General features: G+C 40.4%; 1 protein-coding gene across 1 annotated transcript in view; it reads left to right on the top strand.

Moving 5' to 3' along the window:
• Positions 1 to 12,237, top strand: part of PSD (pleckstrin and Sec7 domain containing) — a 250,839-nt gene that overhangs the window by 194,504 nt on the left and 44,098 nt on the right. The window contains exon 11 of the mRNA XM_053450936.1: positions 9,344 to 9,387. Coding sequence (XP_053306911.1) covers positions 9,344 to 9,387 — 44 coding nt within the window. The remainder of the gene's footprint in view (positions 1 to 9,343; positions 9,388 to 12,237) is intronic.

The following is a 12,237-nucleotide window of genomic DNA, read 5'->3' as shown; positions in this document are numbered from 1 at the left end:
TAAGCTGGCGCGTGTATGTGTGCGTGGGCAGTATCATGGGCGTAGGAACTGGGGGGGACAGATCTCATCCCAGTAACTCATGCGGAGGGGAACCGATAATGAAGAAATCCCCCCCCGGGCCGTAGGACCTCCCTCAATAGAAACGCCACAAATGCGGCCTGCGAGACCTCGAGGTGCGGCCCACGTAAGATCGGCAGCCAGGGCAACCGATCTTACGCGGTCCGCACCTCGAGCCCTGCTACAACAAGAGCCCTGCTACTTAACTGTGGGAGGGTCTTCTGTACTGCACAGAGGAAGCGGAACCCAGCAGAGTTCACGTGACATCACATCACATCCTGCTTCCTCTGTGCAGTACCAGAGAACGCAGAGGGAGGCCGCGCCCCCTGCTGAAGTCTGTGAGCGGCATCGAGGAGCTGCAGTGCAGGTAAGGGGGTGGGGGAGGGTCTTTGAATCAGTATGCGTGATTGATGGAATGAATCTGTGAATGAATGAGTATATGAATGAATGAATGTGTGTGTGATAGCATGGATTTGTAAGTGCTGGAACCTAGGCATGATGGGTCTGTGATTGCTGTTAGCAATCACACTCCTATCATGCCAAGTCAGCCAGTACATGCTGAAACCTAGCTAGCAGCCCCCCTTGTCTATTGATGCTGCCAGCAGTATGGGGTCTGCACATCACTTACAACCACCCTGTACCAGCATGTACTGGCTGACTTGGCATGATAGGAGTGTGATTGCTAACAGTAATCACAGTCCCATCATGCCTAGGTTCCAGCATTTATTGGTTGGATGTGTAAGTGAATCTGTGAATGAATGAGTATATGAATGAATCAGTGTGTGTGTGATAGCATGGATGTGTAAGTGCTGGAACCTAGGCTGTTAGCAATCACACTCCTATCATGCCAAGTCAGCCAGTACATGCTGAAACCTTGCTAGCTGCCCCCCTTGTGTATTGATGTTGCTAGCAATATGGGGTCTGCACATCACTTACAGCCACCCTGTACCAGCATGTACTGGCTGCCTGGGTATGATAGGAGTGTGGTTGCTGTTAGCCATCTTTGTCCCCATATAGCACAGCACAAGTCAACTGTCCCCAAACAGCCCGGCCTGTGCCATCTTTGTTCCATATACACCCGCCTGTGCCATCTTGGTCCCCAAGGTTCAAACACCCTCCTAGTTATATATACAAACAATTTAACAGTCACTCACTAATTCACACTTTCATTCAGACAATTCATCCACACATTAACTCATGCTCTCCCTCATTCACACAATGCATCCACACATTAATTCACACTCTTTACTTATTTAAATATTCTTGCTACCCTATTCCTCACTATCTACCCCCACTCCCTCCCTTATCACTTTCTACCCTCTCTCCCTCCCATATCACTTTTAACCCCTCTCCCTCCCCTTTCCCTACTCACTATCTACCCTCCCCCTTTGTAGTTCTCTCACCTTTAGGTCCAGCGACGGAAGCACGAGGCTTCTGTCTTCCTTCTCTGCTGCGGTGCCTGCTGCTTCACTGCTCATATTTCGGCGCTCAGCATGAAATGCCGGCACCGCGACGGAGGTAGAGGCCTCGTGGAGGAAAATGGGGGCACCGAGCGGTAAAAAAAAAGACGGGATTTAAAGTCGCATTGCGACTTTATTCCAAATTCGGCAGGGGGGCAACAGGGGGGTAGGATTAAACTAGGGGGAGCAATTGCCGCACAGGGTGCCATGGCAACAGGGGCGCCTGCCCAGGACTTAAATTAAAACATCAGTTTTTTTTTTGGTTTGTTTCTTTTAATCTTATTTAACATCCTCCATGTTAAATAAAGTTTTTTTTTTTTACTTTATTTAACATGGAGAATGTTAAATAAATTTAAAACAACAACAAAAAAACAATATTTTAATTTAAGTCGGGACCGTTTCTGCTGACGTTGCTCCCGCTCCCGAGACCCAAAGGACACAGAGGACCGGAGGAGCAGCGCAGGTCAAACCGGGTATGGCTACTGCAAGCAAACATCCTCTCGATCTGGCCAGCTTTAGGTAAAACAACCTAAAGACATTTTTTGGGTTAGAAAGAAAACACTATTAACTAACATTTAAAGGGTTATATCTATTGTAAATCCAAAATGTAAAATGTACAACCATGTCTTTTAGGTAGTAATAAATAGAAAAAAATCCTCGATTAAAAGATAACACGGCGAGGATTTAAAATAAGAAGGGAGTTGCACTCACATATGCGGTTGTTTGTTTATATCTCTTCCTCTGACACTCTGTCTCCTACATACATTGAATGTAACCAAAAAAGGTTTTCATATGTATGTATTGCAAATTTTGTATTTATTTACTTCATTAAGAAAAGACAGACCACCATTATTGTTATTAAATTTGATCCGTAAAAAAAAAACAAGCAGCTGATATTTTGGTTCAATTTTAGAACCAACTCTGCCTTTTTTAAACCACAAAGTGAATTTATTCAATTTTATATTGGCAGGATTTATCTATTTACAATTGTTTCATACCTCTGAAGAAGCCACATCTAGACGGCGAAGAGCATCAGGTTCATTGATTTCTTCCAAATTGCATTTTAACAAATTGTAAAGAGGAAACAATTCATACATGTGTTTTATTATTATTATTGTATCTGATATTTATATGTACAACCAATTATGTTGAATTTTACATATTTCTTATGTCAAATTTTATTCAATTGTATATTTAATATAATTCCTGCCATTTTTATATATACATCATAATACACTACTAGTCTCATGAGGAATCTCAACCTCCTTAACGCTCCCACCATTATTATATTTCTGTATTTGTGTTTGAAGTTTTGAAAGCAGCTGTTCCAATATATTTCACTTTACCCAAAGGAAGCCCTTCCATCTATTTTGTATTTATTCAATTATATATATATATATATATATATTAGACTGCCAATATTCTGCCAATATATTTTATATAGAATAAATTGGACCCTAGGCAAGCATTTCCTTGGCCCCTCTCCACGCTCCCTAGCATGCAATCATTCTTTCCACTCCCACATAAAAAAAAAATATTTGACACACTGACTCTGCAGATTAAGCGAAGACAGTGGGAGTCAGTGTAGTCTTCACTCCTGACCCTACCGTGACATTGCGAGGTCCTCTTCCGCGTAGTCATCCCCATTCACTAAGCCACACCTCTTTTTTTACTCCCTGTAGTTCAGGTATAGATTAAACACATGAAACGGTACTTGCATGTATAGATCAACTGAATAAGACATACAAAACCCTATATTTGCAGGTATGCATAATAATAATGTATGGAAACAGCATATCAGGTATAGGTCAACAGAATAACACACAAACCCAGCTTTGCACGTATAGACCAATTGAAATTAAATTAACGGAAAATTAGAGGACCTCTAACCATTTGTTTAAAAATAAATATATATACATATATATATATATATACCATTGCCCTACCATAACATCTACCCAGTATAACCCTCCGGCACCCGTTCACAACCCCCAAACCTGTTAAGCCATAAGCATAAAAATTCTACAAAAAATTTACACCTTATAGTATGTTCCCTATAAGTGCTGGGAAAGTATAGCAAATCTATATAAATTAGGTATTTATGAAATCAGGACACCTGAATTGATAAACTTGGAGTGGATTTTCTATCACTTTACCTAATTTTTTGAGGATTCAGAGGTAAAATTTAAAAACAATTAGGTGTTTTTTTTCAATTTTTTGCTATTTTTACTAAATTTCTCATTCTAAATTTTCAGCTAATCCCCTGAAGTAGCCTCAGAAGATGGGAAATGAGCGAATGTGGTGCCCGTTTAATAAAAAAAAAAAAGGCATTAGGGAGGAGTCGGGCAACTACAGGCCAACATGTTAATGGAAACTATATTAAAGCATCCAAAGCCACATGGGTTTCAAGATTAAAAGCATGGGTTTTATCATGACAAACTAATATTGCTTTTTTGACTAAAATAATTGGTCACTTGTTAATAAACTGCAATCTCGTGAGTTTAGATCCCATAATTTGGTATATCTTTTCGCTGATTACACAAAGATTTGCAACAGGGTTGGTGTTTCTGGAGGGATAAACCAAATGGCAAATGATTTAGGTAAACTGGAAAAATGGACATTCACATGTGTATTATGTAATGATGGCATCCTAATGATTTATGTAACAAACAACTTGGTTTGTTGATCTGAGTGACTATGACATCTATAGTAAATGCTTGATATTTAGTATGTCGCTAATGTAACAGCTCCAATTGAGTCACTGCAATATGCCACTCTGCCTCCCTGATATGCCACTTTTCCTCCCCTGATATGCCTTATACCCCCTATCTACCACTCTGCCCCCCAGATATGCCTTACACCCCCTATTTTCCAATCTGCCCCCTTGATATGCCTTATACCCCCCCTAATATGTCTACCTCCATGTTTGATGGTGGAGATGTGATCTTGGGTTAATTTCTCCTCCTCCAAACACGGCGAGTTGAGTTGATGCCATATAGCTCGATTTTGGTCTCATCTGACCAGAACACTTTCACCCAGTTCTCCTCTGAATCATTCAGATGTTCATTGGCAAGCATATGCTTTCTGGAGCAGGGGAACCTTGTGGGGGCTGCAAGATTTAAGTCCTTCACGGCGCAGTGTGTTACCAATTGTTTTCTTGGTGACTATGGTCCCAGCTGCCTTGAGTAGGGATACATCATTTTTTAAAGCAAAGGTTTTCTGCAGGAACACTTAAACATATGATTATTACCATACCTGGGAACTCTCCGGGTTTGACCCGGAGATTGTCGGGTGAGCCCTGCTCCTCCGGTTCTCCGGGTCAAGACCTGAATCCTCCTGGTCGCGGGAGCGGGGTCTTGACACGTCAGTGTGCAGTCCTGGCTGCGTCCCACAATGGAAGGCTCCTGGTAGCCGGAGCCAAGAAGTTCCCAGGTATGATTATTACATTCTTTCTCGTGCAGCATTCAGAGCAGGTATTCTCATAAGCATGTTCAAGTCAAGTGTGAGTAGGGATGGGAAGGTTTGGAAAAACAATTGAAACAAAATGCAGTATGGAAATTCTTCTTTTACAATGATAATGTTTATGACATAGCATTCAAGCTATATTACATGAATCACTACATGAGTATCATTACTCCTGAAGACAAGCCAATCCTGAGTACAAATACTGAGAATTCAGTTCTCAAATAAGAGCAATATGCATTTCTGTCTATAGGAGCGCTGCAGGGAAAAAGGCTTCAGTTTAGTTTGCTTGTGGTCTCCATCTTGTTGGTATACAGAAGTTGATTTTTTTTCTGTCCCCTCAGTTAGGCCTTAATTGACAGGTGAGAGGTAAAATGTGTCTGAAAAATGATTCTCTCTTTATAACCTTAATCTAAATATTTCTTATTAATGTTCTCCCCATTACAACTTAATGTCCTAGTATGCTATAGTCTGAGTCTACCCAGTAAACTTGCCAGAAGTGTCCTAAAGACATAAGAAAAATACTTTATAGAACTAAATGATGAGGGCCATTATAGCAATGAAAGTACAGGTAGTTTTTCCCTCCATAGTTCCCATTCCAGAAACACTATTTCTGCTCCTTCAGTAATAGCTGCACCATCACAAAGTGTTTCTTCACCAGCAGCGTCTTCAAGTTACGAAGTTTTACAAGCTACTGCCTCAAAAAAATACACAATACCTTAATTTGTAGATAGAATCACACCTAAAAATCAGGAGAAAATTGATCAAGCTCTTGCAGAAGCAATATACGCTTCTGGATTGCCATTGTCAATAACTGAAAATGCATATTGACAGGAAGCTTTTAAATTATTAAGACCATCATGCTATTTGCCCAGCAGACACCCCTTTAGCAAGCCTCTTTTAAAGTCAGAATATGAGCGAGTGATGGAATCTCTGCAAATAAAAATCAGTGAAGCACGTCTTTCAGTACTTACAGACGAATGGACAAATGTGTGGGGAGAAGGAATCATCAATAGTAATGGACAGGTATCCACATATTACTGCAATAGGATATGCATGTCATGGACTAAACTTGCTTCTTAGTGACATCATGAAACTGGACACCCAGGAATTAAAAATGATCTAATGAAGTTAAAAACTCACAAACTAGTGACACTGAAGCTCTGTAGTAAAATATGCTGGGATGGAGTTGTGATTTCCTTTGAAAGTTTGTTAAAAACCAAAGAAGCATTTCAAGCAACAGTGATAATTGAGGATCTTAAAATATCCAGAAATAAGGAACACTGTGTTTGATAAGGATGTCTTTTGTATTCAGCTGCCGAACTCCCTACAGATTCTAAAGCCATTTCTTTCAGCAATCTGTGCATCTGAATCAGACACTGTACTTTTGTCAGAAATTCCTAAACAAATGGCAATGAAAAAAACATCTGTTTTTGAAAATCTAAATGCATCTCCACTTACAATTGCTGAAGAATGTAAAGTGAAAGATTTTATTAAGAAACCGGAATAATTTTGTTGCCATCCAATACATGCTGCTGCAAATCTACTGGACCCAAGATTCAAAGGCAGTGATGTCAGCAGAGCCGGCCTTAGGTGTTCCGGCGCCCTGTGCGACCTACTCCTCTGGCGCCCCCCCCTCTGCCCCTTCAAACTACCCCCCCTGCCCCTTCAAACTACCCCCCCTGCCCCTTCAAACTACCCCCCTATGCCCCTTCAAACTACTCCCCTCTGCCCCTTCAAACTACCCCCCCTCTGCCCCTTCAAACTACCCCCCTCTGCCCCTTCAAACTACCCCCCCTCTGCCCCTTCAAACTACCCCCCCTCTGCCCCTTCCTTCAAACTATCCCCCTGCTCTCCCTACTTCTCCTTATCCTAACTTACCTTGAGAAGTCCTGCCGGCATTTCATGTTGAGCGCCGGCACCGCGACGGAGAGTAAGGGGCGTCGAGCGGTTGCTGAGAACTTCACGAGCAACCGCTCGGCGCCCCTGCCCGGGACATAAATGAAAACATTGTTGTTTTTTTTTGTTGTTGGTTTTTTTAACTTTATTTAACATCCTCCATGTTAAATAAAGTTAAAAAAAAAACTTTATTTAACATGGAGGTTGTTAAATAAAGTTAAAAAAAAACCAACAATGTTTTCATTTAGGTGCAGAGGGGGCGGGGGAGGAGGACCCCGCGGCGGCGGCGGCATCGGCGGCGGCGGAGGAGGACCCCGCGGCGGCGGAGGACCCTGTGGCGGCGGCGGGGGAGGACCCGGCGGCGGCGCCGGCACCCCCTGGAGTGTGGCGCCCTGTGTGGTCGCACAGGTCGCACACCCCAAAGGCCGGCCCTGGATGTCAGTGATAAGAATACAGTTGCTGCATTTGACTGGATTACCAAACAAGCTGCACACTTAAGACTTGTTGGAAACATCTTCAGGAATTTGGTCCAGGAATGCAGTCTGGGATGCTGCAAAACATATCCCTCCTGCAACATGGTGGCAAGGTCTCTGCACAACACAACCTCTGACACCTCTTGCATCCCGCTTACTGCAGATTCCTGCATCTTCTGCTGGATTTGAAAGAATCTGGTCTATATTTGGTAATTCTCATACCAAATCAAAACAAACTGACCTGTGAGAGTCAGAGAATATCCTGGTCTTTAAGGGATTAACTGACCTTTAGCTGTTGAGCCATATGCTTATTGTGCACTTTGGCTCTCTGCCTTACTTACTAGCTACATTTGATCTATAATAATATTAGAAACATACATGTAGCACTGTGTAAAAAGAGAGAGGGTTCATCTAAGTGACCAAATTATTAATTAAACAGCTTTATACATAATTATTACCTAATCACTTGTCAGTAACATTTTATGTCACTGATTATTGATTGGTCTCACTGATCAATGTCACTTGTCACTGTACCTATATAAAAAAATACAATATATATGTAACCTAATAAAATGCTATGTGACACTGATTAATGACCTTTTTGGTCACTAATCATTGATCTGTCTCACTTCAGTAGCCAGTGACCTAATCTGATCTTCATCACTAACACTATGCAGTACTGTAACCTAACATCTAACCGAGCTGTCTAGTTTTTGAAAATATGTCGTTTTATGGGGTAAAATTGAAATAATGGACCTCTACTGTATCTCAAATGAGACCTGGACCCAGCAAATGTTGAACCCACAATGCCAAAAAGACATGCACTACCCATGCATGTGGGGCATTTCTGAATACAAATTTCATGTTTCAGTAATTTCATGTGCACAGTGAAAGAAATGTACTGAAATACTGTGTTCAGATAGAATGGGTTTTTAAAAAAATGAAAATTTTACTGCAATGTTTAAGACAGATATTTAGGTGCTAAAAGGGTAAATAAAAAGTGTTAAATGTCCCTAGTAAAATACTTTGGGATGTCAACTTTCAAAAAATACATACTTTTGTTTAGCAGTTTTTTTCTGGCCGCTATTTCACGTCATTCATATTTTGAAAATAAATGAAAATACTAGGCAAATGAGGTGTTTTAAAAAACAGGACAAATGCCTAAATACATTTTTGGAGCCCGCCCCCCCTTTTTCACTGGTTATATATAGTTTTTATAGGTGAACTGAAAATGTTGCCATTTTTCCCACATTTTTAAATCTTTCATATTAAATGATGGTTTACATATATAAATATTATTTCAAAAGAAAGCCGTACTTGTCCTGAAAAAAACAATATATAATGTGTGGGTGCACTAAATGGGTTAGTGGGCAATCACAGTTGAATAAAGACATAGAAACACAAAAACCGCTCTGGTCGTTTAGCGCAAACATTGTTAAAAAAAAAAAGAGGGTTAAAGAATGTCTGTTGTCCCATAATAACATTATTTCTTCTAGTCTTTTAAACCAAAACATTGGCATTAGCACAATTATCTTTAGGATCATTTCAGTTCCTCTACACATAATTTCTACTGTTTTTACCTCATCTTGTTACATTTAATAAATTAAGCTATTTATGAAGAGTGATATGAGCAAGTTTGGATAAGGATTTCGCTCAGTGTTTGCTGATTGGGAAACAAAGGACAATTAGCATAAAATGATCTAGCCATTTGGCAGAGGCAGATATGAGCTGGACTATCTACATTTGCATCATAATAACAAAAGTGAGAGGTGTTTTTTCTCCTGCTTCCTATGTATTAAACATGCCTCAAAACCCATAGCTTCAACTGGCAGCGGTATATTTTGACTACAACATAAATAAGAGTATACACTATCAACCATTTCACAATAGCTGTAACTTGTTTTAAGTTTTATAATTACTCATGGAAGGATGTTTTGCTCAAATGTTACTATAATGTACTTTTTATTAATGTTTCCTTTTGTTTTTGTTAAGGCTTTATACAGCTCCATAAAGAATGAGAAACTACAGTGGACAATGTAAGTATTTTTTCTTAACGTGTCATCCACGTCTGTATTCTGTAATCATGGCATCCTAATAATTTATGTAACAAACAACTTGGTTTGTTGATCTGAGTGACTACGACATCTATAGTAAATGCTTGATATTTAGTATGTCGCTAATGTAACAGGTCCAATTGAGTCACTGCAAATGAAAAACAAGTTTTGACCATGTAGTTGCTATAAGCTACAGCCTCATGATACATAAGACCGCTTACTTTTTTGTGCTAGGTGTAGTGATATGTGCATATTAAAGGACTGTGTTGCTTTAATAGGCAGGGGATTCCCTGAGTAGGAGGGGTTTTATGTGAGCACATGTTGATGTTAGGTGAGCAAGGACTCTACCAGTGATGTTGTTACTGATTAAATAATAAGATGTTCATCTGAAGTGAGTGTCAGCATTAATTATTCTGCAAGAACCATAGAAAACACAACATGGTGTCAGAAGTACAGGATTGAAGGGAGAGTTTGGTTTCTGAAAGTCTGCTAAAGAGTGTTCCAACAAGCTGCCATCTTGCTAAGAGCTTAATAAAAAGTCTGCAAAAAGTCTGCTGCAGTCTGCAAAAAGCAAGGTAGGAAAACATGGAAGCTCCGCAACCACCACCAAAACTTCAGTTAACTGGGAATGTTGCTGCAAATTGGAAGAGATTTAAACAAAGATTTGAATTATATCTCTCTGCAATTGATGCTGACAGATAAAATGAAATCCTCATTATTTCTGCATGTAGTGGGTGAAGAAGCACTGGAAGTGTACAGTAATTTTGTGTTTCCAGAAGGAGATAATCTAAAATTAATCCCAATAATGGATACATTTGAAGAATATTGCATACCCACAGATTTTTTACATGTATGCAGAAGCCAGGAGAAATGATTGATCAGTCTGAAACTGAGCTGAAAAATCATGTGCAAAACATGTGAGTTTGGAGAATTAACAGATTCTTTAATAAAAGACAGAATTGTATGTGGAATACCAGATAATGGACTGAGAGAGAGGCTACTAAGAGAGCAAGACCTGAATTTGGAAAAGGCCTTAGCATTGTGTAGAGCAGCTGAAACAGTTAAATCACAAGCTAAAGAGTTTGTTACTGAAACATGCGCTGTAGATCAACTGAGGAGTGAGCAAAAAAGTAAAATGGAGAATAAAAAGATGCAAAACAGAAAAGGAAGCAGAGTGAATATAGATAAGCAGCAAAAGCTTTGTAATAGATGTGGTACTGAACATGAACAGAGAAAATGTCCTGCATATGGACAGAACTGTAATAAATGTGGTAAATTAAATCATTTTGCACGCTGCTGCAAAAGTGCAGGAAAGCAAGTTCACACACTGAATGAAAATGCTATGGAGGAATTCTATGTAGACACTGCTGCAGAATGAGAAACAAACAGAGGACTGGATCCTTACACTGCAGGTACAAAATATAAAGATGCCATTTAAATTATCCTTTATTGTGGTTCCAGCAATATTCAAGCAATATTCAAGCAATATTGTTCAAGCAATATTAGGTTTATCATCTTGTGAAAGACTGAATCTAGTGAAAAGAGTACTTGTGCTGCAAACTGGAAGTGATCCAGAATATGAAGGCTTATTGGAAGAATACAGTGATTTATTTAATGGGCTTGGTTGTCTGCCAGGTGAACACACCATCAGGATAGACAAAACGGTACCGCCAGTGGTACATCCCTGCAGAAAAGTGCCATTTGCACTTCAAGACCAACTCAAAGCAGAGCTTGATAGAATGGAAAGCATGGGAGTCATTGCAAAAATAGATGTACCAACTGAATGGGTAAATTCTCTGGTAATAGTAGATAAGAAAAATGGAAAATTACGTATTTGCCTGGATCCTCGTGATTTAAATAAAGCCATAAAAAGAGAACATTCTAAGTTACCTACTCGCGAAGAGATCAGTAAATTAGATGCTTCCTCTGGATTTTGGCAATTGAAGTTGGATGAAGACAGTTCAAAGTTGTGTACGTTCAACTCACCATATGCCAGATACAGATTTCTGAGATTACCATTTGATATTGCATCTGCCCCAGAAGTATATCACAAAACTATTCACATGCTATATGAGCACATTGAAGCGTTGGGCGTTTTTTTCAGGTGCTGTGGGTGCGAGCGGGCGATCAGACAATGTACCTACGGGTCCCAGTAATCCCGCGCACTCCCGCAAGGCTGCCTTGGAGTTGCTCGCACACAGCGTCCCTTCTCTTCCTGCGCCCAGGGGAAGCAGGAATGGAGCAGAGTCATGTGACGTGATGTAAATTCACGTGACTCCACTGGGATCCTGTGTGGAACAAGAGAAGAGACTCTGTCAACGCGACATCGGGACCCTGAGCGACAGCGTTGAAAATTTCCAGAATAGTCTGTATGGTAGTCGAGCCAGAGTTCCATAGCCATGGCTGGGTTAACCCCGGTCGTAAAGATTGGTAATAAAACCAGGGTTCCCAAAACGAGCTCCCTCTCTATAACCACCACAAGCTCAATGTAACCTCAAAAGAGCAACGTGGTGGAAAAAAGGGTGTCCGTACTTACAATTTTTAGCCACAGTTCTTAGCCTGCACAGGCTGTTTGGGACACAGATGGTGTAGATTAACTGTGGACAAAGATGGCAGAGACATGCTGTTTGGGGACAAAGATGACAAGTCCTATACGTCCAATCTGGGTGCTGGGCAGGTCCTATGTGTGCATTCTTGCTGCCAGAGCTGGGTTTTTGGGTATGTGACCTGTGATCTATGCCTGCAATTAAGGGTTCCCATGCATTTATTTTAACTGTACCTTTAGTGCTAAGTTTACATGTGATTTTCAGTTGATTTATACCTGCAAGGCTG

This window comes from Spea bombifrons, chromosome 11 (assembly GCF_027358695.1).
Source record: "Spea bombifrons isolate aSpeBom1 chromosome 11, aSpeBom1.2.pri, whole genome shotgun sequence".
In the NCBI taxonomy this organism is placed as follows: Eukaryota; Metazoa; Chordata; class Amphibia; order Anura; family Pelobatidae; genus Spea; species Spea bombifrons.
This window is presented reverse-complemented; position numbering and strand designations above follow the sequence as displayed.